The sequence below is a fragment of the Dipodomys spectabilis genome, unplaced genomic scaffold, assembly GCF_019054845.1.
Source record: "Dipodomys spectabilis isolate Male_0828 unplaced genomic scaffold, ASM1905484v1 ptg000043l, whole genome shotgun sequence".
NCBI classification, from domain to species: Eukaryota; Metazoa; Chordata; class Mammalia; order Rodentia; family Heteromyidae; genus Dipodomys; species Dipodomys spectabilis.
The window spans coordinates 28,377,551-28,403,867 of record NW_024870720.1 but is presented as its reverse complement, the minus strand read 5'-3'; the positions used below and the strand labels follow the sequence as shown (position 1 = coordinate 28,403,867).

The 26,317-nt window shown below is 38.3% G+C and overlaps 1 protein-coding gene across 1 annotated transcript; it reads right to left on the bottom strand.

The window, feature by feature from the left end:
* Nucleotides 1-25: 25 nt before the first annotated feature.
* Afm (afamin) lies at nt 26-24,729 on the bottom strand. The gene is given in 15 exon segments (XM_042678385.1): nt 26-152; nt 1,081-1,304; nt 2,044-2,065; nt 2,067-2,156; nt 3,140-3,210; nt 3,213-3,239; nt 6,008-6,140; nt 8,360-8,574; nt 9,917-10,069; nt 10,613-10,708; nt 11,295-11,427; nt 19,431-19,636; nt 20,354-20,486; nt 21,469-21,517; nt 24,618-24,729. Coding segments are annotated over 15 exon segments (1,791 nt in total).
* Nucleotides 24,730-26,317: the final 1,588 nt, after the last annotated feature.

The following is a 26,317-nucleotide window of genomic DNA, read 5'->3' as shown; positions in this document are numbered from 1 at the left end:
CACCAGTTGAATTTCAGTGGACATATCATCCCTCTTTACTGAAACAGGCTTTGGGATCTTGTGTCTCCACTGTGTTAATGAAGGTCATAAACAAAGACCTCAGCTTCTCCTGGGTGAGTGCAGGCTTCCGCTTCACTAAGTCAATAAGAAACCTAAGGCTCGGAGATACCAAATATAGTTAGTGAATGGTTTCTTTGTGAAAGTGCTCTTCTCCAAAATGCTTGTTATAGAAACATTTCTTAAGGTCTAGTGGAGGCACATACATTTTATCAGCTTTTAAACCCTCAAAACAGTGCCTTCGAAAGGCAAAGTAGTCCATTTATTCCCCAACCCCCTTTTAGAGTAGCTGAATGCTGCTTCTACTGCACTTGTTATAGCCATATCTAAACCCAAAAATGAAAGTCTCCTTTCTTGACATTAAAGTATTCCTTGAAAAAAAAAAACCTAAAATTTCCATCCTTATACACCTTTCCATTTCTGAAATAATGGGATACTCGGGACAAACATCCATTCTATTCTCTCAAGAAAATCCATTGTGGGGCTGGGAAGGTAGCTCAGTGGTAGAGAGCTTGCCTTCCATGCAAGAGGGCCTGGGTTCGATTCCTCAGCACCACATAAGCAAAAAGAAAAAGAAAGCCGGAAGTGGCATTGTGGCTCAAGTGGTAGAGCACTAGCCTTGAGCTGAAGAGCTGAGGGACAGCACCCAGGCCCAGAGGTCAGGCCCCATGACAAGACCCAAAAAGAAAAAAAAAAAAAAAAAGAAAGAAAAAGAAAATCGAATGTGTTTTGACTCTGTCCAGGAGCCTTTTTGTTTGATGGCCTAACTCACCTTTTTAAATCAGTCTGACTGGGCACTACAAGTAGACTTGCCTTTAGCCTGGCAAAGACAAGGTGTGCTTTTTTTTATGAACAACAATATATATGCAATTATGATTTTGTGAATAGGGCAGCAGACAATTTGATGGAAGGAACAGGATCAGGACAACAAAACACCAATCTGCAATAACAGGCCTTCCTTCTCTTGATGCATTTTATGCCTTCAGGTTGAAGAAAGGAAGGAGAGGAAGAAACTATTCATACCTGTTTTTCATGCTCTGAAGTTCCTCATTCTGAGTCATACACCACTCATCATGGAAAGCAAATGAATCTTCAGAGACTAGTGGAGGCACATACATTTTATCAGCTTTTAAACCCTCAAAACAGTGCCTTCGAAAGGCAAAGTTTGCTTTACAACAGTGGTCCAGAGCTGGATTGATGGTTTGGTTTTCATTTATCCCACATAGTTCTCCAAGGACTGAGTCTGCCTATACCAATGAGAAACAGAACTCAGATGAATTGTTTTTTACTTAGGTTTTTGAAAAGTATTAGATGGATAGTTAGATTGTCCTAAGATGTACTCACAGTACTGCACAATGTACAAAGAAATAAAAGGGCAAGGTCCTAAAACGGAAGTACAACATAATTTAACCTACAGAAATTTGAAGGGCTAGAGAATTATTTCTGGGTATCCAGTACACAAAATTATAATTGTGAGCAGAGAGCTGCAAATATCCAACTCAAGTAGCCAACAAACACCTTGGTCTTAAGGTACATTTCTCTCCTAGGACTCTCTACCAACTTCTCCCCTCCTTAAAAAAAAAACACTACACTGGGAATCACAATTCTCTTACTGAGTTTCCACTCTTAGGGAAAGAAGGAAATTTTATAACACTTTAACATACTTAAGAGTATGGTGCCACTTATAATGCACAAAAATTACCACAAAATACACAGAAAGGTTTCCATTCTCATTCTGAAAAATGACCATGATTTCTAAGTCATTTCCATAACAAATCAATTCTAACGTAGAGAAGACATAAAAAAAGATAACTTAGAGAATCCTTAAAAATATTTAGGACATTCTCTTTTGCTTCTTAGTATTTTTATACCACAAGCCAAAAGGCAAACCACACTCCTGGTTTGACAATACTGAAAGCAATGATGAGAGAAAGGCAGATAATCACTGTAAGTCTATGAGTTGTCAGGTCTGTGATCCATACTCACCCAATTAGCAACATAGGCAAATGCTTAGTGTGCAGCAGGTAGTCTACCTTGCAAGGTAGACCAGTTGCTCACTTGGGAGCTGGGGAGCTATCTTTGTGAGTCTGATAATGGGGCTGGAAAAACAAAAAGGCTTCTGTTTGCTTCTAACAAAAGTAGACACTCATTTTCCCCTGAAACCAGAACCTTTCAAGGCTAGGGAGTGTTGACTTAAGTACAGATGTGAACCTTGGCTCTCATAAAACAGTAGAGAAATGCCTCTTTATTTTCCTGTATCCTATCTCTTATAGCTGTATAGTTTCATTTTGTTTTAATGCATAGTGACTCTCATAAGCTCTTAGGTTTGCCTGTCTTGTCTTATCATGAGTATAGAAACTCCTCAGCAACACACATCTTGACGACGCAAGTAAAATTCTACTTGGCTGATATCTTTTATGTAGATGGTACATAATTTAAAGAGACAACTTAATAGATGTATGTTGCAAATGAGGTGAAATGACAAGATCATAAATGGATTAAAATGAGGTTGAATTCTCAGCTAACCATAGGTTGCAGAAATAGTGAAATGTGTTTTTAAACTGTGTATTATTTTGATTTTAAAAATATTTAATTCAACAAATATTACTGCAGGATGACAATTAAGAAAATCTAAATTAATTGCATCTTATTAATGATGCTCATAAGAACTCTAAAATAATAAATAGTACAGGTAAGCAAATTCCAAGTTATTTCTATTAAATCAGCTAATATGGACCAAAATCCAGGTAGAACATCTCTTTCCTTGGAAACAATAACAACTTGTTACAATACTTCCAAAAGAGAGCAGAACCCAGAAGTCTTGGCTTAGCAGAAAGCCACATTCAAAAGAAAACTAACACTTTACAGAATTGATTTGTCCATTACTTGGTATTTCTTTCATTTCTAGCTTTATTTCTGTTGAAGGATTCATGTAACATCTGAATAGTCATGAATCTTGACTTTTGGGTCTTTATTCCTTTGCAGAGCTAATGAATTATCTGCAACTAAAAGAATTTTTAAATCTTTGAGCAATTATGTTATACTGGTCACAAATGTTAACTAGATTGTGCATTCAACCTACTGGCATTTCAAGCCTTCCTCCCCCAAATTCCAGAAAAGTTCACATTCTTCATGTACCATCTTGAGGCTTTTTTTTCAGTTTCCTTATGGAATTTGTCTTTCTGAAAATTAACAACAACCATTGTTACAAATTATTTACCTAAAATTTAGTCACAAGCTTTATATCAAATTGTCAAACAACTTTTTTTGCCAGTCCTGGGGCTTGAACTCAGGGCCTGGGCACTGTCCCAGTGCTTCTTTTGCTCAAGGCTAGCACTCTACCACTTGAGCCACGGCACCACTTTCAGCTTTTTCTGTTTATGTGGTGCTGAGGAATCGAACCCAGGGCCTCAGGCATGGTAAGCAAGCACTCTACCAGTAAGCCACATTCCCGGCCCTCAAACAACTTTTTTTTTATAGAGTGTTTCAAATTCTTGTTATAATATATATTACTCACTATATTGAGAGCACTATTATATATGTATCAAGGTTTGGAGTTCTCCATTAACAAATACCTTGTACACTTTTTTAGAACCTTAAGAATTACAAGATATAATTCAAGTTTTATGTTGATATTGACTCAATTGGTCAAAGTGGTTGTTAGCTCCATTTTTAAGTAAAAATTGGACCTTGTGAAATTAATTGATTTTTCTAGAATGATCCAACTAATAAGTATTAATACAGAACATTTTAAATCATGTTTTCTTAGTTTTATATATTTTAGATTTGGAACTGAAAATTCTCCAGTAGTTATTTTCAAGTATTTGATGGATTTTCCACCATGGAATAATGTTAACCATCTCCTGAATTATCACCACAGAATTTTAAACCAATAAATAGATGCCGTGAGACAAATTGTGTCTCCTTATAAAAAGAGCATTTTCTAGAACAAGGTTAGTTAAATATGAGAAACAGACAGTTTTCTAAGGGAGAATGACAGAGAAAGTATGAAAAACCCATCTAATTTCATTGCTTGAATTTGAAAGAGTACAAACTGGCTTTTATAGCAAGTTGAAGAAAGATTAAAAATAAATAAAAACTAGCACATAACAAGGGCATGAGAAATAAATTTAAAATACTTGTCTATAAATATGAGTACGTGAGTTGGGATAAAAAACAATTTCAACAGGAAAATAAGTAACAAACATGAACACATTTCTCATAGGAAGTTTACATTTATAACATTTTTTTACAAATTTATAAATCATATGAGAAAAACTAATGCAGTCTTTTAAATCAAATCTGCATTTACTTAACACAGCCATCATTATTACATATAAATGTAACAAAGCTAATTTCCATGTACAGAGTTGACAAAGATGAGTAGAAATGAGTATGCTTGAGCAGTTATGGAGTGGACACTGGCAAAGCCTTTCTGTAATGTGACTTGAAAATTTGTGTCAAATGATGTTTTAAATGTTCTTATATTTTGTGTCTTTGTTTTTGTTTTTGTTTCATTTTGTCAGTCATAGGGCTTAGACTCAAGACCTGAGCACTGGCTCTGAGCTTTTTTGCTCAAGCCTGGTGCACTAACACTTTGAGCCACGGTGCTACTTCCAGTTTTCTGGTGGTTCACTGGAGATAAGAGTCTCATGGACTTTCCTGCCTGGGCTGACTTTGAACCTCAATCCTCAGATCTCAGCCTCCAGAGCAGTTAGGATTACAAGTGTGAGCCACTTGCACCAGCTAAATGTCCTTGTAGTTTAGCTCAATGATTGCACTTCTGGTAATTATCTTAAAAGAGTATTTATAAATATTAATAAAAATATGTAGAAGGAAAAACTCATCTCCAAGACATTTATAAAATAACATTTTAAGCAAACATAGTTGGAGGGCAGTTAGCAAAATTACTTTATAATGATGCATAACCATTCACTAAAATGAAATATATTTTGAAGTTTCTTTTATAACATGGAAAGTTTTCTAGGAGAGCCAAAGAGGAGATTCTCTCTAGAACTTCCACAACCCTTCTAGCACCTTGCAGTTAGGCTCATAAGACTCATTTCAGACTTCAGGCCTCCTGGGAAAGAATGTCTTTCTGTTGGTTTATGCTCCTGTGTCCATGTAGGGAACTGATATAGCACCATTATAACAAACATAATGGGTTTTCTAGTATTTTAAATTTTAAAAAGCAGGCTTAAGCATTTTCTAAGAAGTATTATTCCAATCTTAACTTTACGTGTGTGTGTGTGTGTGTGTGTGTGTGTGTGTGTGTGTGTATGTGTATGTGTGTGTGTGTGTGTGTGTGTGCTGGTATTGGGACTTAAACTCAATGCCTCAGCTATGCCTTAGCTTTTTTACTCAAGGCTGGTGCTCTACCACTTGAGTCATGTCTCTACTTCCAGTTTTTTGCTGATCAGTTAATTGGCAATTTGGCTGTCCAGGCTTGCTTTGAACCTCAACCTCCTGAATAGCAAGGCCAATTTTGTTTTAAAACATACACGTGTAAATGTTTCTTTTTAATAAAATCAAAATTTCCTTCTGTGGTTTTCTTTGCAACTTTTGGTACTTTCCTAATCATTTACAATAATCATTTATCACTTTTGCAGTCATACCAAGTTCCAATAAGGACCCAAAAAATGAAGTACAGAGACACTGATCAAAGGTGGAAAATGTTTCATGGGAAGAGGTTTTCCAATTAACCCATTGGGTCGGTAGTTCAAAACATGACACATTAAGCCATGGGTAGTTCAGACATTACACATAAGCCAAACTGGCCAGGTTGGCCTTCCCCAATGAGCATCTCCCACTGAGTCATCTAAAGTAGACTCAGGTTGGTTGAGCACATTTTCTACGCTTTTGACTAGAGGAAAACTTCACTAGCGATTCTTCGGTGGTGTATTATTGTTGCTCTTTTTCTATTTCCCAAATCTACAATGATGGAACCTACCACATCATGAACACAATCTGGAGGGCTTTCTCTGTTGTAGCAGTCTCCCAAGGTATCCTTATACATTCCAGTGATCTGTAGAAGCGTTGATGCAGACAGGTCTGGATGTCTCTTTGAGTGTTTATAAATCAACCTGAGATCAGTAAAATATTTAGTAATTTAGAACTTCGAAAAAGAGCAAAACATTTGGCCCCACTTAACCTCTCTTGGCTTATTTCATCACATATAAAATGGAAATGATAGAAGTATACTAACTTCAGAAGGTTGTTTGGTAAATCCAATTTGTTAGTAGAGGAGAACTTAAAATTTAGTGAGTATACCCTAGGTGCTGGTGGATCATGCCTGTAATCCTAGCTACTCAGGAGGCTGAGATCTGAGGATGGCATTTTGAAGCCTGCCCAGGCCAAAAAAAGAAAAAAAAAGTGTGTGAGACTCTTATCTCCAATAAACTACCAAAATCCAGAAGTGGAGCTGTGGCTTAAGTGGTAGGACACTAGCCTAGCCTTGAGCAAAAGAAGCACAGAGACAGTATCCAGATACCAAGTTCAAGCCCCAGAACTGATGGGCCTGAGTTCAATCCCCAGGACCAACACACACACACACACACACACACACACACAATTAATAAGCATTCAATAAACAGCTATTATTACATCTTCCATTTTCAAGGCGGACCTCCTTTCAGAATTCCATGTTCACATAATCTGAATGTTAACCCAAGAGTTCCCAATTGTTTTCTGAAAGTCTCAATTACGCTATGGGCATCTGAAACCATTGTGCTCAGATGCTAAACATACTATCTTTCTCACAAATCCTATTTCTTCACCTGTATTTTCCAACTCTTTGATGGGGGAAACCACCTAGTTTATCACCCAAGACCGACTGAGATACGTTCTACTTAAAGTACCTTAAAACATGAGTGACTTCCCTTTCTTATTCTTCAGTGAAATTCTTCAGTGGAATTTCATTACTTGCCTCACCTCTCACTTCCTTCACCCTCCACTGAAGATCCCCTGCTCGAGCTATGTACACACCAACAACTTTTATACTTTGGTCCATTCTGTATGCTCTATGTCTATATATATTGCCCATATTTCTTCAACTGCTTTCAACTACCAAAATGTCTTCACCTCTCTGTTGAGCCAGAGTCTCCAGATACAACTGTTCATAGTCTTCCCCTCTCCTCACATCCCTGAGCACCTAGTGCCATCACAATTAAAAGGACAATTCCACTTTGCATTTATTCAATTATAAGTCTCCCTTTCCCCATGGCATTCCCTATAGAGAAAGGCTTTCTGGAAATAGAAACACAGGAAAGCTCTTGGATTGTTTCCTTACCCATAACTTTGAATAAATGTTCTTCTATTAATTTTAGACATGATAAAATAAAGCACAAAAAGTGCAACGTCCCAGTGCATGCACCAGGACTCCAATTTAGTTCTTGTTCCCAGTCTACTCATCTTTCTCTTAACAGATGGGATGTAGCATAGCAGGGCAATTTCATTAGGTCTGACATCCTGAGAGCAAAACTTTACCCTGTCATATTTTACCTGTGAATCTTTGTCAGGCCATTTAACTTATCTGTATCTCTGTTTGCTCATCTGGTAAAGTAGGAGAAAGTGTACTTGCTTTGTATGATTGAGTTTGTGTGTGTGTGTGTGTGTGTGTGTGTGTGTGTGTGCGCGCGTGTGCTGGTAATAGGGCTTGAACTCAGTGCCTGGGTTCTGTCCCACAGCTTTTCTTGTTCTGTTCAAGGTGATTACTCTTCTATTTGAGGCACAATGTCACATCTTCAATTCATTTACAATAACTTACAATTTAATTTAAAATTCAACTAATATAGTTAAAATAATAATTTATAAAATACTTTTATTTTTACTTTTTCAGTTGTGGGGCTTGAACTTGGGGTCTGGGTGCAGTCTCTGAGTTCTTTTGCCCAAAGCTATTACTCTGCCACTTTGAGCCATAGATCTACATTCAGTTTTCAGGTGGTTAGTTGGAGATGTGATTCTCAAGAAATTTCCTACCTGAGCTGGCTTCAAAACTTGATCCTCAGATCTCAGCCTCCTGAGTAGCTAGGATTACAGCATGAGCCACCAGCACCTGACTTAATCTATAAAATATTTAACTAGTTATCTGTCACAAATCAAGTACTCCAATAAAAGATAGCCATTACAGTAACACAGATACTTTTCTCTTAAAATCATATCAAAACTCTGTAGTTAACAGCCACTTACCCAGGTGAATTAAATCATTCATTTTCTTATTACCCAAAAGTGTCAAAATAGAGTAAATCTAATAGATTTTTTTCCCACTAATTGCCTTGTATATATCAACAAAGAGTTACATTACTCAGCAAAGAAGCTGTCTGGGTCAGTATCTTTTTCTTGGCACACATTTTCACTGCCAGTGTATTTTGATTTTCCAAGAGATAAATACTCTGGTATATCATCTTTGTTGGAATTAATTATACATTCTTCACACTCCAGTATATTCTTTTCACAGCATTCTCTGATTTTACTGGAGATGGAATCTTGTTTTGAACATATATAACTATAAACCTGGTTCTGTATCAAATAAGAATAAGAAATTATTTTCAAATTTCCTTAAGAATTTACCTTCATAAAGAAATGGGTTCATAAAAAAGCAATCATGAGTATACACATGAAATTTCATATTGATGTAAGCTTTTTACCCATGAGGATTTAAGGTAATATAATCATTAAAAATAGACTTGATTATAGCCCAGGCTCATCTGTGCATAAAGTGGAACCTTATCTAGAAAATAACCAGTATAAAATGGTGCTGGGGGCATGGCTCAAGTGGTAGAACTCTTGCCTAGTAAGTACAGAGCTTTGAATGTAATCCACAGTAGTGTAAAAAATAACTAACTGAATAGTAATAATGATAATAATAATAAAAATGCTGATAAGAATATAGAGGAAAGAGAATTCTTTTAAACTACTATAGGAAATATAATTTAGTATAACTTTTATGAACAACAAAATAAAGATTTCTCAAAATATATAATGCAGATATATTTCATCTGGGATATACCCAAATGAAAGGAAATTAACAAATCCAAGAGATGCTTGAATTCCCATAATTGTTGCGACACTATTCACAAAAAGCTAAGATCAGACTCAATCTGTCAGTTAATAAATACATGACTAGATAAAGAAAATATATACTTACATACATGTAGGTATTACGCACAGTGGAATATAATTCAGCCATAAAACAATAGAATCCCATCATTTATGTCCAAATAGCTTAAACTACAGGGTATTGTGTTAAAAGTGAAATAAGCCAGGCACTTAAAAACAAATAATACATATTTTCCTCTCATCTATAGAAGTTTAAAACATTGATTTTAAAGTAGAAGTGTAAAGAATAGTGTTAGAGACTAGGAAGGGGCAGGAAATAGAAGTAGGTAAAAATAAGTCCTAGAATTCCATAGCTCAGTAGAGAAACTTTAGTTCTTAATAGATTATATATTTTATAAATTGTTAAAAGAGAAATACTCAATATAGGTGTCCATGCACAGAGAAATAATAAGGGCTTGGAGATGCTCATTATCCTAATTTGATCAGGACACATTGTGTTCTTGATTAAGATAATAATCATAAGTTAAGAATTCATTATATATGCCACAAAATTAAGAAAAATAAGGGCAGGGGTGGGTCAAAGCGGGGTGACATTGATCAAGATACATTGTATTCATTAACTGCTTTGTTGAATGGCATCTCCTTTATACAACTACCTAAAGATAGCAAAATAAATTTTAAACAATTATAATGAATCTCATTAATGTGTGCAATTTTTACATATCAATTCGAAATAAAACTTTACAAATAAGTGTCGAAAATCATGAGGTTTTTGTTTTTGCTTGATTTTAAAGACTATTACCTGGGCATGGATGCAGTTCACAAAATCCCCCAAACAGCATCCATCATACATAGAAGGAACATCTTTTAAGAGGGAAGTAAGTTCATGAAATTTCCTCTTGGGAAATTTTCTACCCAAAACAACAATGTTTCTGGAAAGAGAATTGATAAACCACTAAAATAATTTGAACATCAAGTGAAACATGAAGGAGTTCCTTACTAACAAAAAATGAATAGCTCTAAAACCACTGGTTTCCACAGATACTGCACAGATGTCTCATTAAATAAGGGATGGTAAAGTGCACTCCTATGATCACTTCGGAAGTACTAGGCTGACATTCTGCCTGTCCATTCTCTGTCCTTGTCCCAAATACAAAGAAATATTTGCACCATTCTATCTTATTGTAACACAACACGTTGTGAGGAGTATACAAGTATACTGTTGTGAGAGAATGGCGGGCATAAATAATCCAGCACAGAGTTCCCACGATATATCTTAGGAGGAATTACTTTTCTTTTGGGGGTCACCCCACCTCCCAATTTTTTATCCATACTGTCCTAACAACCAGATAACTGTGAACAGCCCATGTGAACCTACCTGCCTCCAAATCCCCAGGGAATTAGAAGGAACCTAAATAAAAAGCCATCAACTGTTCAACAAAAACGGGACAGAGACGAGAAAATACTATTGGAGACAAGAGACAAGTATAAAACTCACACAATGTAAGACTTTGAATCCAAACTTCCTCAGAGCCTCACAGACTTTGTTTTGATGGGAAAATAATGCTTTCCAATAGTGTATGATGAATGAAGCCTGAAAGAGAAAAAATCTTATTGAAAATAGCAAAAATTCCACTTATTTTTTAATTTTTTAAACTACCGAAGTTTATCGGAAGCAAGTTGTCCGTAGAATTTTATTTTAGTCATTTTACCTATTGAGAGAAATATACATTTGTAGTTCATTATAAGGGTGAAGTCAGTATCCTTCCTTGATGGAATACTTGATAGGAAATGGAATGGGGAAGTATTCTGTGAACATGGCTGTCTCTTTTAAGATAGTACCTATTTTGTGGACAGTGTCAAAGGAGGGCTTGTGAAGGACAGAAGATAAATATTGTCTTCCATCCTGGACATTCATTCATTCATTCTCTTACAGTTTGCAAGGAAAACAAAGAAGAGAAATCCTGGAAATGTCAACTGGTTCATAAGGTCTCAGAGAAAGAGAACATTTATAACAGCAGTGGCTGGTGACCAGTGGGTAGAAAAAGCAGTGAATGTGGTAAGACAGTAACAGATGTTGTAATTTAAAAAATCTTTTCCTGCAATTTCAAGTGGAACCTAGAGCTGCGACACTGGTGATTCCTTATTCTTTTCATGAAGCAAATGAAACACATACCCACGTTTGTTTGAAAACAGTTGTCTTTTTGTTGTTCTCCACAACATCTCTTGGCCAGCTCTTCAAAACGAGCAGCAGCCATTAGAAGTGTAGAGGCAAAGCCAAAGGGGTTTCTTCTAGCAAGTTCGTGACTGTAGCTATGAAATGCTTTTTAGATTAAGGAGAGGGAAAGGGAAGGGGAAGACACAGGGGAAAAAAATAAGGGACAAGAGCACATAAGGAAAGGACAAGGGGGGGGGGACCAAGATGGCGACGGGGCAGTAGGGAAACGCCACAGCTCTCTCCAACCAAAAAGAGAGTTCGAGTTCCAACGTTTAATCTCCCCAAGAGACCGACAACAACAAAAAGACGAACACTCAGAGAAAAACCAGAGGTGGAAAATAACAAAAAAAGAAAGAGAGGAAAAGAAGAATTTCAGAACAGAGAAGAGCGAAGACCCCTCCCCCAACCTTTACTGGCAGTGCGCCAAGCCGCCGGCCAGCCGGCCCGGCGGGGGCTGCCGGAGCCACAGAGACACAGGGGGCTGCTTGCAGATCACCAGGTACCGGATTGCAGAACAGCGGATCGCCAGGAACAGAGAAACCTACCAGCCGGGACTCTCCACGAGGATCCCACCCCCACCCATCACTCTCCACCGGAGTGGAGAGGCTCCATCCCGCCAAAGCCGCCCGGCACCAGCAGCACGACAAAGGGACCTGTCCGCAGAACACCCGCCCAATCGTGATCGCAACTACCCCGCGGGGGCCGCCCAACCCAGCCCGCAACCACCCCAACTGAACTTGGATTGCAACAACAACTGACGACCTACAGGGTGAGTACCCAACAGGGGACAGTGAATCCCTCAAGGGAGACCAGAGCTGGAGGGAATCCCCAGACCCTGACCTAGACTCCCTACCCCAACACCCGGACCACAGGACCCACTAAAACTGGGAACTGTTCGAGAGCTCCACCAACCGGTGGAGCACACTCTGCTGGCCAGGCCAGAGCAAGAGCGCCCCTGGAAGGGAGCTTAAATGCCCAAGCCAGGAACAGCGCCCCTGGGTCAAGACTACCAACAGTAGAAGAAATTTGAACTGTGTCCTCCAGGCTGCATAACCTAGGTGGTATACACATTAGCACAGGCCCAACGAGCGCGCTCCAGGCTGGGGCCGGAACCAGGCCTGGGGACCGGCGCCTGAACAAAGCAAAAAGGGTCAGAAGTGGGGCTGTGACTCAAATGGTAGGGTGCCAGCCTTGAGCTGAAGAGCTGAGGGACAGCACCCAAACCTAGAGTTCAAGCCCACAACCAGCCCAAAACAAACAAACAAAAACACATCAGGAGCCCATAGCAGACTCCAGTATTTGGGAGAGTGCATCCAGAGCATCTGATCTTCCCAAGAGCACCCGCAGGAGCAAACACAAGCAGTCTAGGCTGCTCAACCCTTCCAAAGGCGGGAATTGCTACAGCAGAGAGCTGAGAATCCTAAGTAAGTCAGAATAGCAGCTGGAAATAGGCTCCCAACAGAATCCAGATCAGGCACAGACTCTCTCTACCAATACAGAATCAGCAACCAAGCAAAGACAGACACACCAAAACAAGATTGAAGAGCAGTCTCCTGAACCCCCATGCAAAAATCACAGAGAAAAATCACAAGGTTTACCACTACCCAGGACAGCAAGCTCACCTCAAAAGCCAGCAGTCACGCAGGGGAGAGCCCCAGTGGGAGCAAAGCAGGAATGGAAGACAAAAACTACATCCAAGGGTTGCTGGAGGCAATGACTCAAGAAATAAAGCGAGAAATGGATCAGAAATTGAAAGAGCACAAGGATGAACTATCAAAAGATATACAGGACATCAAACAAAAGTTGGATGCAAAAATAGAAGCGGCACAAACCTCAGTAAGAAGTGAGATAAACGCCAAATTAGAGGTAATGCATACTGATCTCACCTCATTGAGAGGTGAGATCAGTACTCTGAGAACCAACATTGAATCCATAAAGGGATCCATTTCCACCATGCAAACCACAATAGAAGCCACGGTCAACAGAGTGAATGAAATGGAAGGTAGAGTGTCAGATACAGAAGACAGAATACACCAACTGGACCAAAAAGTGACAGATATGGAAAAATCACTCAAATTAAACCAAAGGGAAATTCAAGAGCAAGCAGATAATGCTAAAAAATTTAACCTTCGCATAATCGGAGTGGACGAAGGTGAGGAATTCCAGAGCAAGGGAATGCAACACCTATTTAACAAGATAGTCAATGAAAATTTTCCCCACCTCAAAAACGACCATCTTAACTACATCACAAAAGCATATCGAACACCCAACAAGCAAGATCCCAGGAGAAACACTTCTAGGCACATCATAGTAAAAATGATGGATCTGAATAATAAGGAAACAATCCTGCATGCAGCAAAAATAAAGAAGGAGCTATACTACAACGGGAAAAAAATTAGAATCACTGCAGATCTCTCCACACAAACAATGAATGCAAGAAAAGCCTGGGAAAGCACCATACGAGCCCTGAGAGCCAATAACTGCCAACCCAGACTGATATACCCGGCAAAGCTAGCATTCACATTCGATGGAGAACTGAAAACTTTTAATAGCAAAGAAAAACTAAATGAATACATAAACATTAAGCCAGCATTACAAAGAATTCTAAGAGGGGGGACACAACCTGAAGAAAGCAACCAGGAACTGGGACCTGCCCCAAACAGGCATTACTCAAAGTCTAACTGAGCAAGCACAGGAGGAAAGGAAAGAAGAAAAACTTAGGAAAACGGAATGGCAGGGACAACAATGCATCTCTCTATACTTTCTCTTAATATAAATGGGCTGAATTCGCCAATTAAAAGAAAACGAACTGAGGACTGGATCAGAAAACAAGACCCATCCATCTGTTGCCTTCAGGAGACCCACCTCTCAGCCAAACATACAAACAAACTCAGAGTGAAGGGGTGGAAAAGGATCTACCAATCAAATTCCCCCAATAAGAAAACAGGTGTAGCTATCCTGATATCTGACAAAATAAACTTTTCATTAAAATCAGTACAGAAAGACAAGGACGGACACTACATATTAATAAAGGGAACAATCCAAGAGGAGGATATAACCATCATCAACTTATATGCCCCAAATATCGGTGCACCCAGATATGTTAAACAAATGCTCTCAAACTTACAGAATAAAATAGATCCCAATACGATAATACTAGGAGACTTTAACACGCCACTCTCACCAAAGGACAGGTCTACCAACCAGAGGATTGGCAAAGAAGCTACCGAATTAAGTGAGGCCATACTTCAAGCGGAATTAACTGACATCTACCGAGTATTTCACCCTAAAACAACACAGTACACATTCTTCTCAGCAGCTCATGGAACTTTCTCCAAAATAGACCATATCATAGTTCATGCAAGGAACTTAAGCAAATACAAAGGGATCGACATAATCCCCTGTATCCTATCTGACCACAGTGGAATCAAGCTAGCTCTCAATAACAAATCATACCGCAGAAATTTCTCTAATACATGGAAATTGAACAGCACACTCCTTAACAAGGCCTGGGTAACAGAAGAGATCAGAGAAGAAATAAAGCATTTCCTACAACTCAATGAAAATGAAAACACCTCACAAAGAAACTTGTGGGACACAGCAAAAGCAGTCCTGAGGGGCAAATTTATTGCCCTCAGTGCCCACATCAAGAGAATGGAGACAGACCAAGTAAATAATCTCATGTTGCAACTAAAACAGCTAGAAAAACAAGAAAAAATGGGACCTAAAGCTACTAGACGAAGCCAGATAACCAAATTGAGAGCAGAGATTAACCAATTAGAAAATCAGAAAACCATAACCAAAATAAACCAAACAAAAAGCTGGTTCTTTGAAAAATAAACAAAATTGATGGCCCGTTGGCAAGATTAATTAAAAAAAGAAGAGAGGAAACCCATATTAATAGGATTAGGGATGCCACGGGAAACATCACAACACGTACCCAAGATATCCAAACAATTCTAACAGACTACTTTCAAAAGCTATACTCTCTAAAGGAAGAAAATCTGGCGGAAATGGATGCATTTTTAGAGAAATACAAGTTACCCAAACTGAGCAAAGAAGAAGTTAACCAATTAAATAAGCCAATATCCTATAATGAGATACAGGAAGCTATCAAAAGTCTTCCAACAAAAAAAAGCCCAGGACCAGATGGATTCACAGCAGAATTCTATAAGACCTTTAAAGAAGAACTAATACCCATACTCCTCAAGCTCTTCAGAGAAACAGAGAAGGAGGGAGCTATCCCAAACTCATTCTACGAAGCCAATATCACACTCATCCCCAAACCAGGCAAAGACCCAACCAAAAAGGAGAATTACAGGCCAATCTCCTTGATGAACACAGATGCAAAGATCCTTAACAAGATTCTAGCTAACAGAATCCAGAAACACATTAAAAAAATAATACACTATGATCAGGTAGGCTTCATCCCAGAGACACAGGGATGGTTTAACATACATAAGTCAATAAATGTAATCCAGCATATCAACAGAGCCAAGGTCAAGAATCACATGATTATCGCCACAGATGCAGAAAAGGCCTTTGATAAAATTCAACATTCATTCATGCTAAAAGCTCTGGAGAAAATAGGAATAGAAGGAACATTTCTAAAAACAATAAAAGCCATTTATGACAGACCAATAGCCAATATTATACTTAATGGGGAAAAGCTACAACCAATCCTCCTAAAAACAGGAACAAGGCAAGGATGTCCACTGTCTCCACTCCTCTTCAACATAGTCCTAGAACCCTTAGCCAGGGCAATAAGGCAAGAAAAAGACATTAAAGGGATCCGCATAGGGAAAGAAGAAGTGAAACTATCCCTTTTTGCAGACGACATGATACTATACCTCCACGATCCCAAAAACTCCATCCCCAAACTTTTAGAAATCATAAGTCACTTCGGCAAAATAGCAGGATACAAAATAAACCCACAAAAATCAGTTGCCTTCCTATACACTGATAATGCACAGGAAGAGAGGGAAGTAAAGGTAGCAACCCCATTCACAATAACCTCCCAAAAAATAAAATATTTAGGAATTAACCTAACCAAAGATGTAAAAGAACTATTTAATGAGAACTATAAAAAGTTAAAGAAAGAAATTGCAGAAGACACTAGGAAATGGAAAGACCTCCCATGCTCCTGGATAGGCCGACTTAATATAGTAAAGATGGTGATACTTCCAAAACTAATATACAAATTCAATGCAATTCCTATTAAAATCCCAATGACGTACATCACTGAAATACAGAAAACAGTCCAAAAATTTATATGGAACAACAAAAGACCTAGAATAGCCAAAACAATTCTAGGGGATAAAGACAATATGGGAGGGCTATCCATGCCGAACTTCAAACTCTACTACAGAGCTATAATCACAAAGACAGCATGGTACTGGCACAAAAACAGACCCGAAGACCAATGGAACAGAATAGAAGATCCAGAAATAAATCCACAGGCCTACAGCCAGCTGATATTAGACAAAGGAGCCAAAGACATACAATGGAAGAAACACAGCCTCTTCAACCGCTGGTGCTGGGAAAACTGGGCAGCCACATGCAGAAAAGTAAAAGTGGACCCCAGCCTATCACCATGCACCAACATCAACTCAAAATGGATTAAAGACCTTAACATTAAACCTGAATCTCTGAAACTACTACAGGACAGAGTAGGAGAGACACTTGAACTAATAGGCACAGGAAGGAACTTCCTGAACAGAGTCCCAGGGTCACAACAAGTTGGAGAGAGACTCGACAAATGGGACTACCTTAAAATAAAAAGCTTCTGCACAGCTAAATCTATCGCAACTAAGCTAGAAAAACAACCAACTAATTGGGAAAAAATATTTACCAGCAATATATCAGACAAGGGGTTAACATCCTGTATATACAGGGAACTCAAGAAACTAATCCCTCCCAAACCTAACAAACCAATTACTAAATGGGCAAGGGAACTAAAGAGGGACTTCTCAAATGAAGAAATAAAAATGGCAAAGAAACACATGAGGAAATGTTCATCATCCCTGGTGGTGAAGGAAATGCAAATAAAGACAACCCTGAGATACCACCTTACCCCAGTCAGAATGTCCCACATCCACAAATCAGCCAACGACAAATGCTGGAGGGGATGTGGAGAAAGAGGAACCCTATTACACTGCTGGTGGGAATGTACACTTATACAACCACTTTGGAAAGCAGTCTGGAGGGTCCTTAGAAAGCTAAAGATTGACCTCCCTTACGACCCAGTCATACCACTTCTAGGCATCTACCCTGAACAACAGGAACCAATATACAAGGACACGTGCACCTCCATGTTTATTGCAGCACTGTTCGCAATAGCTAGGATATGGAAACAACCTAGGTGCCCCACCACAGATGAATGGATCCAAAAATTGTGGTATCTATACACAATGGAATATTATGCAGCCATTAGAAATGACAAAATAATGGCATTTGCAGGGAAATGGATGGAGCTAGAAGGAATCATGTTGAGCGAGGTAAGCCAAGAACGAAGAGACAAACGGTACATGGTCTCCCTGATAAGTGGATGCTAAATCCAAAAGGTTAGGTGAAACGACAAAACTAACAGGACTTAAGAAACAAAGAACTCCCGCTCATCTGGTTGAACCACTACTAAATATCCCCATGCTGCTGATCACAAATATGGTATATAACATGTGAACACTGTTATATATTACAGACTGTGGTAGACAATTTGCTCCAGGGAAGTTAGAATGAACTTGTGATTTTGAAATTATGTAATCATTTAATCACAATCAAAAAAAAAAAAAGAACCTCGGGGAAGGGAGGGAGGGAGGGGATGGTATGGGGAAAACAATGGAGGGGGTAACAATGTTCAAGAGGAAGTGTACTCATAACCTCACTCATGTAACTGTAACCCTCTGTATAGTAGCTTTACAATAAAAAATAAATAAATAAATAAATAAAAGGAAAGGACAAGGGAAATCAATAAGAGGACAGAAGGGTAAGTTAAAATGAAGATTAAAAAAGAAGAAAAGGTTTCCCATTATAGAAAAATCAAATACAAGACAACATTGTCCAGTCCCCAGGAAGAATTCTTTCAAGCCCTATTACGGGAGTTCCTAACTTCAAATAAGGAAAAGGATTGCAGTTCTAATCCGCAACACTGAGCTATGAATGTACTGTCTCCTTCTTTCCTCTTAATGCTACGTGGACAAATCTCCCTTCCACATTCAAAGAGAGATTTTCATATACATATCATTCGCTATGCATGTTCAAAAACTTTTTATAAGTTTTTTATTGTGAAAATACCATACAGAGGGGTTACAGTTACATGAGCAAGGTGATAAGCACATTTCTTATCATTGTTGCCTCTCTTTGTTTTTTCCCCTACCATCCCTTCCCTCCCACCTCCACAACTACACTCACCCCATTCCCTCCCCCTTGTTCAAAACCTCTTGTGATGGGTTTCCATGCACATCAGCTCTCCAAGAGAAAAAATAAAGGCATGAAAGAAACCGTCTCTGCTTTGTTATTGCTGTTGTACTGAAAATGTTTTCTCAAAGTAAAACCTATGGTTTTCCATTGGGAAGCAAATATTGTTTCCACCACTGCTTCCTCCAAGTGTAACACTGGGAACACACCTCTATCTTAGGGTTTATCATATTAGAAGATACACCTGACTAATGTAAAGGTCTTGAAAGAGGGGTTCATATCCCATTCCTAATTACATCCTCAATACTGAAGGCAGAACCAGACACATGGTGCATGCCAGATGATAGATGATATAATGAATGCATGCAGTCAATGAATCCCACCATGTTCCTTTCAGGTAAGTATTAGAATTAGCCTAAGAATAATTCTTCAGTAAAATCATTTTTGTACTATACAAAACATACCAGTTTATAAAAGATTCTCTGTCGGGGCTGGGAAGGTGGCTCAGTGGTAGAGCGCTTGCCTTGCATGCCTGAGGCCCTGGGTTCGATTCCTCAGCACCACATAAGCAAAAATAAAAAAGCCGGAAGTGGTGCTGTGACTCAAGTGGTAGAGCGCTAGCCTTGAGCTGAAGAGCTGAGGGACAGCACCCAGGCCCAGAGTTCAGGCCCCACAACCGGACCCAAAAAAAAAAAAAAAAAAAGATTCTCTGTCATTTTTATAAGCCTGGCATTTCTCCTCAGGATCCAAAGTAGGAAATGGAGGCAAAAATCCCACAATGCTTTTCTTTTTGTATAAGAAACAGAGTCTTCTTTCAACATCAACTTTACTACAACATTGTGAAAAATTATACTTCTGAGGTGACCCTTCCTGAGCACACAAAATCTCCTGTAAAAGTCTCCTGGACAAGAGAGGGGAATGGGGACATTTTTAGTGAGGACAAAGTTGTTTGAATGATCAGTGTTACCTTTGGGAAAAAGATGACTTTATTGCAGTAGAATATCTTTACCATACCATTGACCGCCATCTTACACTTTGAGAAATGTTCTGTATCCTGCCACAAGAGCATGTGACCTGTCACTCTCTGTTAGTGACTTTCCATTAAGGCTTTTTCTTTCTCATATCCTAAGGTAACAAGGTCATTGTGGGTTTAATAATGGTGTTTACTAGTTTTAGAGATGCCACTGGTAACTCTTTGGAGAAAGCCCACAAAAGAATGTATGATAAGAGCGTATAGGCTACAACAAGCATTTACTGCATTTTCAGAATACTAACTGCATTCTCTCACTAGATAGATAGATAGATAGATAGATCAATAGATAGATAATATATGGAATGGTATGTACTTAAGTTGCGTGTATGTTTATTGAAAGTATATAGCCAACTCCTCTTGTACATCCTATACAGAATTGCATTTCTCTTGAGCAAAGCACTTTATTCTAAGTATGAAAAATAGGCAAAATTGGTAACTGTAATCCCTCTGTTTAGTATTTTCACAATAAAAAACTTATAAAAAAAAAGAAAAATAGGCAAAATAAAAAATGGTATGTATAGATTATCTTTCTTAAGTCTTGTGTTTATAATAATTGAAAGTGGTTTACTTACAGCAATCTTTGAACATTCTAGAAGTCTCAGATTAGTCAGGCATCTTTCCTTCTAATCTATCACGGTTTTCACTAGCATTTCCAACTCATCAAAGGTCGCTTCCTGAACATACTGAGCAAATGTGATGATAACCCTGCAATAGTCCATGTGGTCCATTATGAACATCTGCAGAATTTCCAATTATATCTAACAAATCTTATAGGAACAGTCCCTTGCTGAGCAGCCCAGAAATCATCTGAATACACAGCCTGCATATTTTCCTGCCCCTCAACAATTCAACTGCTTTCCTAATATTTCATAATTAATGTTGTGTTTGTTTTTCATGGCTTTGATTTAATTAAATTGTTGTTGGTAAACTAACATTTCTAGAATGTTTCAGATAAATAGCAAACAACTTTCATATTAAGAGGAATCTAGCCCACATATGATGATGCTAAGCGAAATGAGCTCCAACCCATTGAAATAAGAGGTTTTACTTCGTTGTTGTTATATTTAATGTACTATGTGATTTCTGTGTGTGTGTGTGTGTGTGTGTGTGTGTGTGTGTGTGTGTGTGTGTGTTTCCTGTAGTTTGTCCTCTGTGTCACTGTATTTGATTTTGGTACCCTGGTATTGTATATACATTTATCTGAATTAGGGAAGGGAAGGGGAACAACAAAATGGTTGCATTGGGTGCAACGGCAGTACTCACAAGACAATATGTTGGAAATAAACTGTATAACTTGGTGGGAGGGGGGGGGTAAGGAGGTAAAGTGGGAGAAAAATGAGGGAGGGGGTAACAAGTTTGACAAGAAATGTACTTACTTGGGCTGGGAAGGTAGATCAGTGGTAGAACGCTTGCCTGGCATACATGAGGCCCTGGGTTCAATTCCTCAGCACCACATAAGCAAAAAGAAAAAAGCTGGAAGTGGCGCTGTGGCTCAAGTGGTAGAGCGCTAGCCTTGAGCTGAAGAGCTGAGGGATAGCGCCTAGGCCCAGAGTTCAGGCCCCACGACCGGACCCCCCCACCCCAAAAAAGAAAAGAAATGTACTATCTTATGTAACTGTAACCCCTCTGTACATCACCTTGATAATAAAATTAAATTTTAATAAAAGGGGTGTCTAGAACCACTGGCAAGGATCCAATGTTCTCTTGTATAAATTTCTGTGTAGTGCTGAAGTCATCTACAAAGCAAGAATTTTAGGTTACTATATGTATTAACATTTTAACATTTCTCCAAAATTTTAATATTTTAACATTTCTCCAAAAAGCTATACATGATGCCTACTGTACAAAATACAAAATAAAATACCTAGGGTATGAAATAATTTCATACATTTAATGTAGAAGAGGAAATTCATGAAAATCAACATCAGATACTAATCATCATGATTTTGTGCTCAGGAAATAGTCACACTAAATTGAATTGATTTGAATTAATATCAAACAGACTAGATTTCTTTTACTTCTTTTTTTATTGTCAAGGTGAGATGCAGAGAGCTTACAGTGACATAAGTAAAAAGTACATTTCTTGTAGAGCTTGTTATCCCCTCCCTCATTTTTTCCTACTTCCCCTCTCTCCCAACCCCCTGCAAGTTGTACACATCATTTCCAACATACTGTCCTTTGAGTATCTCTCTTACATTGGTTTCCCCTTGTCCTTTGTCTCACCATTCTGCTGTTCCCCGCCCCTCCCCTAATTCAGATAAACATATATACAATACAAGGTACCAAAGACAAATACAGTGACAACAAGAGAAAAACCATAGGGGGAAAAACACACAAAAGAAACAACAAACCACCTGGTACACTAAAAACAACGACGGCAATGAAAAGCCTTTTGTGTCCATGTTTTGGAGTTCATTTTGCTTAACATCATCTTATATAGTCACATGTACATAGCTGCTGAGTTATTCTGTTCATCTTCTAAGACCAACCTAGAAGTATACTAATTATTGCAAATAAGGGAAACCATGGGACCTATGTTTCTTTGGGTCTGGCTTACATCACTTAGTATGATTTTTTTCCAAAAACTGACTAGATTTTAGATTGGCAGCTGATGACTCTCCTGCTACAAATCTTAAATGTAAGCATCATTCCTACCCTTTAATGCTAGAGAAGTAATAGGGAAATTAATAAGTGATGTAATTCCAGGACAGGGCCTGACAGGAGATGCTCTAACATATTGATACTTGATGTCATTATAATGCCAGTCACACACATATTCAACTGATATCCAGACTCATTTAAAGTCACAATTTCTCTCCCAATGCACATAAATGAATTGAAAAACATTTCTGTGTGACCACAGAGATTACATTTATATTATGTATTGTTTACAAAGTATTGTGCTGATCATTATGAAGCATATTGATCAAGAAAGATATCTCCCATAGACTCCGGGTCCCCGAGCACACACAGCAGAGGGGGGCACGTGACTATAATCCAATTTACAATGGTTAAGCATTTGTCAAGAATCCTTTATGTTTCCTTTGTTTCCCAAACAAGGAACCAGAAAAAAGGCCATTGGAGAGTATCATGTTAGCTGAGTCAGAACAAATCTTTAAAAAAAAGAAAAAGGTTGGCTAGGAAGGTAGCTCAGTGGTAGAGTGCTTGCCTTGCATGCATGAAGCCCTGGGTTGTATTCCTCAGCACCACATAAGCAGGAAAAGCCGGAAGTGGCACTGCGGCTCAAGTGGTAGAGTGCTAGCCTTGAGCTAAAGAGCTGAGGGATAGCTCCCAGGCCCAGAGTTCAGGCCTCACGAGCAATCAATCAATCAATCAATAAAAGTTCTCCTGGGAGAAAAATAAGGACTACTGACTTTCTGTGTAGGAGAATGGTGTAAAGAGTATATAAGGCAAGAAATCTTGAAATATAGTTTAAAAAAGATGATCCATTTTGATGAGAAAGTGAGTCCTTCAAAGAAATAACAGGACATAGTTCAGATAGAAATGGCCCAGGTTCAAATCATGAGTGTCCTATAAAGCTGAGGAGTTTGGGCTGAAGAGTTTGGAAATCACAGGAAGTCATTGATTAGGCTTATAGAATAGGTTTATGACCATTTCTATACTCTAAGTATCTTTCAAGTTAATCGTATACCTTGTATACTTAAGCCCTCCCACAGAGCATAACAAACACAAAGGGGTGAGAACTGTTTATCAAATGTGTGAATGGAAGAATGGACAGATGAGGAAAAGATGGTCAGTAAGGAATTTTTCCAATTATCCTGCTGAAAAATAGGCAGAACCTTAATTTTAGTAATAGTAATAAAAATGGAAAGGAAAACATAGGTATAAAAGTTATTAAATAAACCAAAAGGATTATGAAGTTGTTACCAGGAGAATGGAGAAGGAGAATTCAAGAATGATTGTTTTAACCAGGTGCCAGGCTCACGCCTGTAATCTTAGCTACTTCATGAGGCTGAGATCTGAGGATCATTGTTCCAAGCCAGCCTGGGAAGAAAAGGCCCCATGAGCCTTTTATTTCCAATTAACCACTCAAAAAAAAGTGGAGCTGTGGTTCAAAGTGGTAGAGCACTAGCCTTGAGCAAAAAGTGCCCAGGGACATTGCCCAAGCCCTGAATTCAAGCTCCATGACCCTCCCATCCCCCAAAAAAGAATGGTTTTCTCATCAAGCCCTGTGGCTGGTCACATTAGCAAGCAAGTTGAAGAGTTGTCAGATAGAGTAAAACACTCCACAACTTCAGAACCACTGTGCTTTGAAGGGCACTTTGGTGAAAGTTACAGAAAGATGGCATTCCCAGGCCAAAGAGAATGCAGAAAGATCCTCCTCTGAACACAGAACTTCAAAGGTTTCTACCTTTGGATATAAGAAACACCAAATCTGTCCCTCCCTCCAAGCTTATGCTGATTTCAGTAGTCTTGGGGAAGTGTACAAAATGAACAGTTGAAGTAAAAGTTTTTACCATCTAATTGGAAGATACAATGGACAACCAAAGATTCTAAACAAAAATCTGAACTAATATCTGTTGTTCTACTGTTAGCATGAACGATAAATACTTGGAAGGAGTAGTAAGATTTTGAAGTCTAAATTCTGTGACTAAGCAACAATTTCCTATCTGTCATAGATTGGTGGCCATTTCCTGAGTATAAAAACTCTATCTGTCTGTAGATTGGGAAACATTCCTGCCACAGTGAAAATCTGGAGAAGGAAGTTTGGGGTAACTAATCTAAAGAGGGAGAAAGAACTTAGTGAAGAATGAAATTGGAAAGAAAAAAAGAGGCTAATTACCCTAATACCTTCTTGATATACAGATTCCTTACCTATATCCCAAAGATTTGTAGGTAGCGATAGGGATTCAGTCCAAAAGAACAAGGAAAAAATAAAAGCTGTAAGTTTGAACTGCTTTATTTTTTTTAAAGAAATTGCATTCATAAATGGATATAGATAAGGAAAATCAACTTTTATACTGCTCCTGAACACTATTAGTTAAAAAAAATAACCTGCTTAACCTACTTCTGAAATATCACACCTTGCACTTGCTCCCATTGCATAATTTTTGATAATTATTACTTGGAAAATGTCTATTGAGAAAATGAGTCCACAAAGTATGCATAATGCCCTATTAAGTAACCCAAAATCTTGACATTTTCAAGTTAAATGAACTAGGACTAGGATAATTTGCCAAAGAGAAAATACAACTTTGATATTTCACTATGATCAGGTGAAATTATGCTTAAAACAATAAACTTTATTGCCACGCCACTTCCTGCGGAGTCTGCGTGAGAGATCATGCTTCAAGGAAGCATGCCTGCAGGAAGGGGATGTTGGTTCAAGGCTTCCCATACACTTGGCTGCACCTTTATAGTCTCTACCTTTATTCTTACCATATTCCTCTTGGCTGTACATTCGTTGCCTTTATTCTCGTTTTGGCTATTTTTCTATTGATCCGCGAACAGAGCATGATGTTTCTTTCCAGTCCAATAGAGACAGCTCCTCTGAATAATAAAGACTAGGACCATAGATTAAATGTGGGCAATGCCCCAATCAATCTATCATCTGATGTGACGCTGCCTCCAGAAACTTCTACAACTTCACAAGCAGTTTTGCGGCTCACGCATAGGAAATATAGAAACTTAAAATTTCCAGATATGTTACAACAGGCAGAATTAATGAATTAAACTAAGCTAGAAGGAGTTATGCCAGAAGCTCAGAAAGTTCTAGAAAAAGGGACCCTGATAATAAAAGGAAAAGAAAGATTCCCCCAACAGTTATGATTAAGTTTAGTCCAGCTTATGTTATAGGGAATAGATGTTGGTTTCCCACAAAATATAAAGTTAGTGACATCACATTTCCTGAACTGACCGATGAACCATTTCCTTATACAGGAGCTTATAAAGATGAAAATAGATGGATTAATGTAAAAGGAAAAAGGGTATTTTGGAACTCATTAGATTTTATGCAAAGATTAGGTAGATCTAGACCATTATGGTGTTTATTATCAAAACAACAATAAGATAGTTTAAAATAACAATTAGAAATTTATGTGAACAAATATTGGGATTAAAATTATAGAAAACAGAGAATGCCTGACTCAACCTGGAAGTGGTTTTTAGGATGGTTTCAAAGGGATTTGAAAATATATGGAAAAAATAAAAGAGTACAATATAAGTACAGCCCTGTCTTAGGTTTGTTAATTATTAAACATAAAAAGGCTGAATAGATGACATATTCTATTAAACAATATGCTAGACTTGTTTCACACCACTTAGCTTAAACAGTTGGTGGGATAGTCATCAATTTTCATGTAATTCATCATTGCTTTGCTTTTCTTAAAAATTGATTACGTGCTTAAATAAACAAAGAATCTATGTCACAATCACACACTGTACAAAATGTTAATTCTCCTCAGTAATGATACACTGAGATGCAACTCTTTTGAGTCTGTGTCTGTCACTTCGCCGACTCCTTTGCCCACCTATCCCGAGATCCCTGTCCCGTCGGTCCCAGTGCTCTGGCAGAG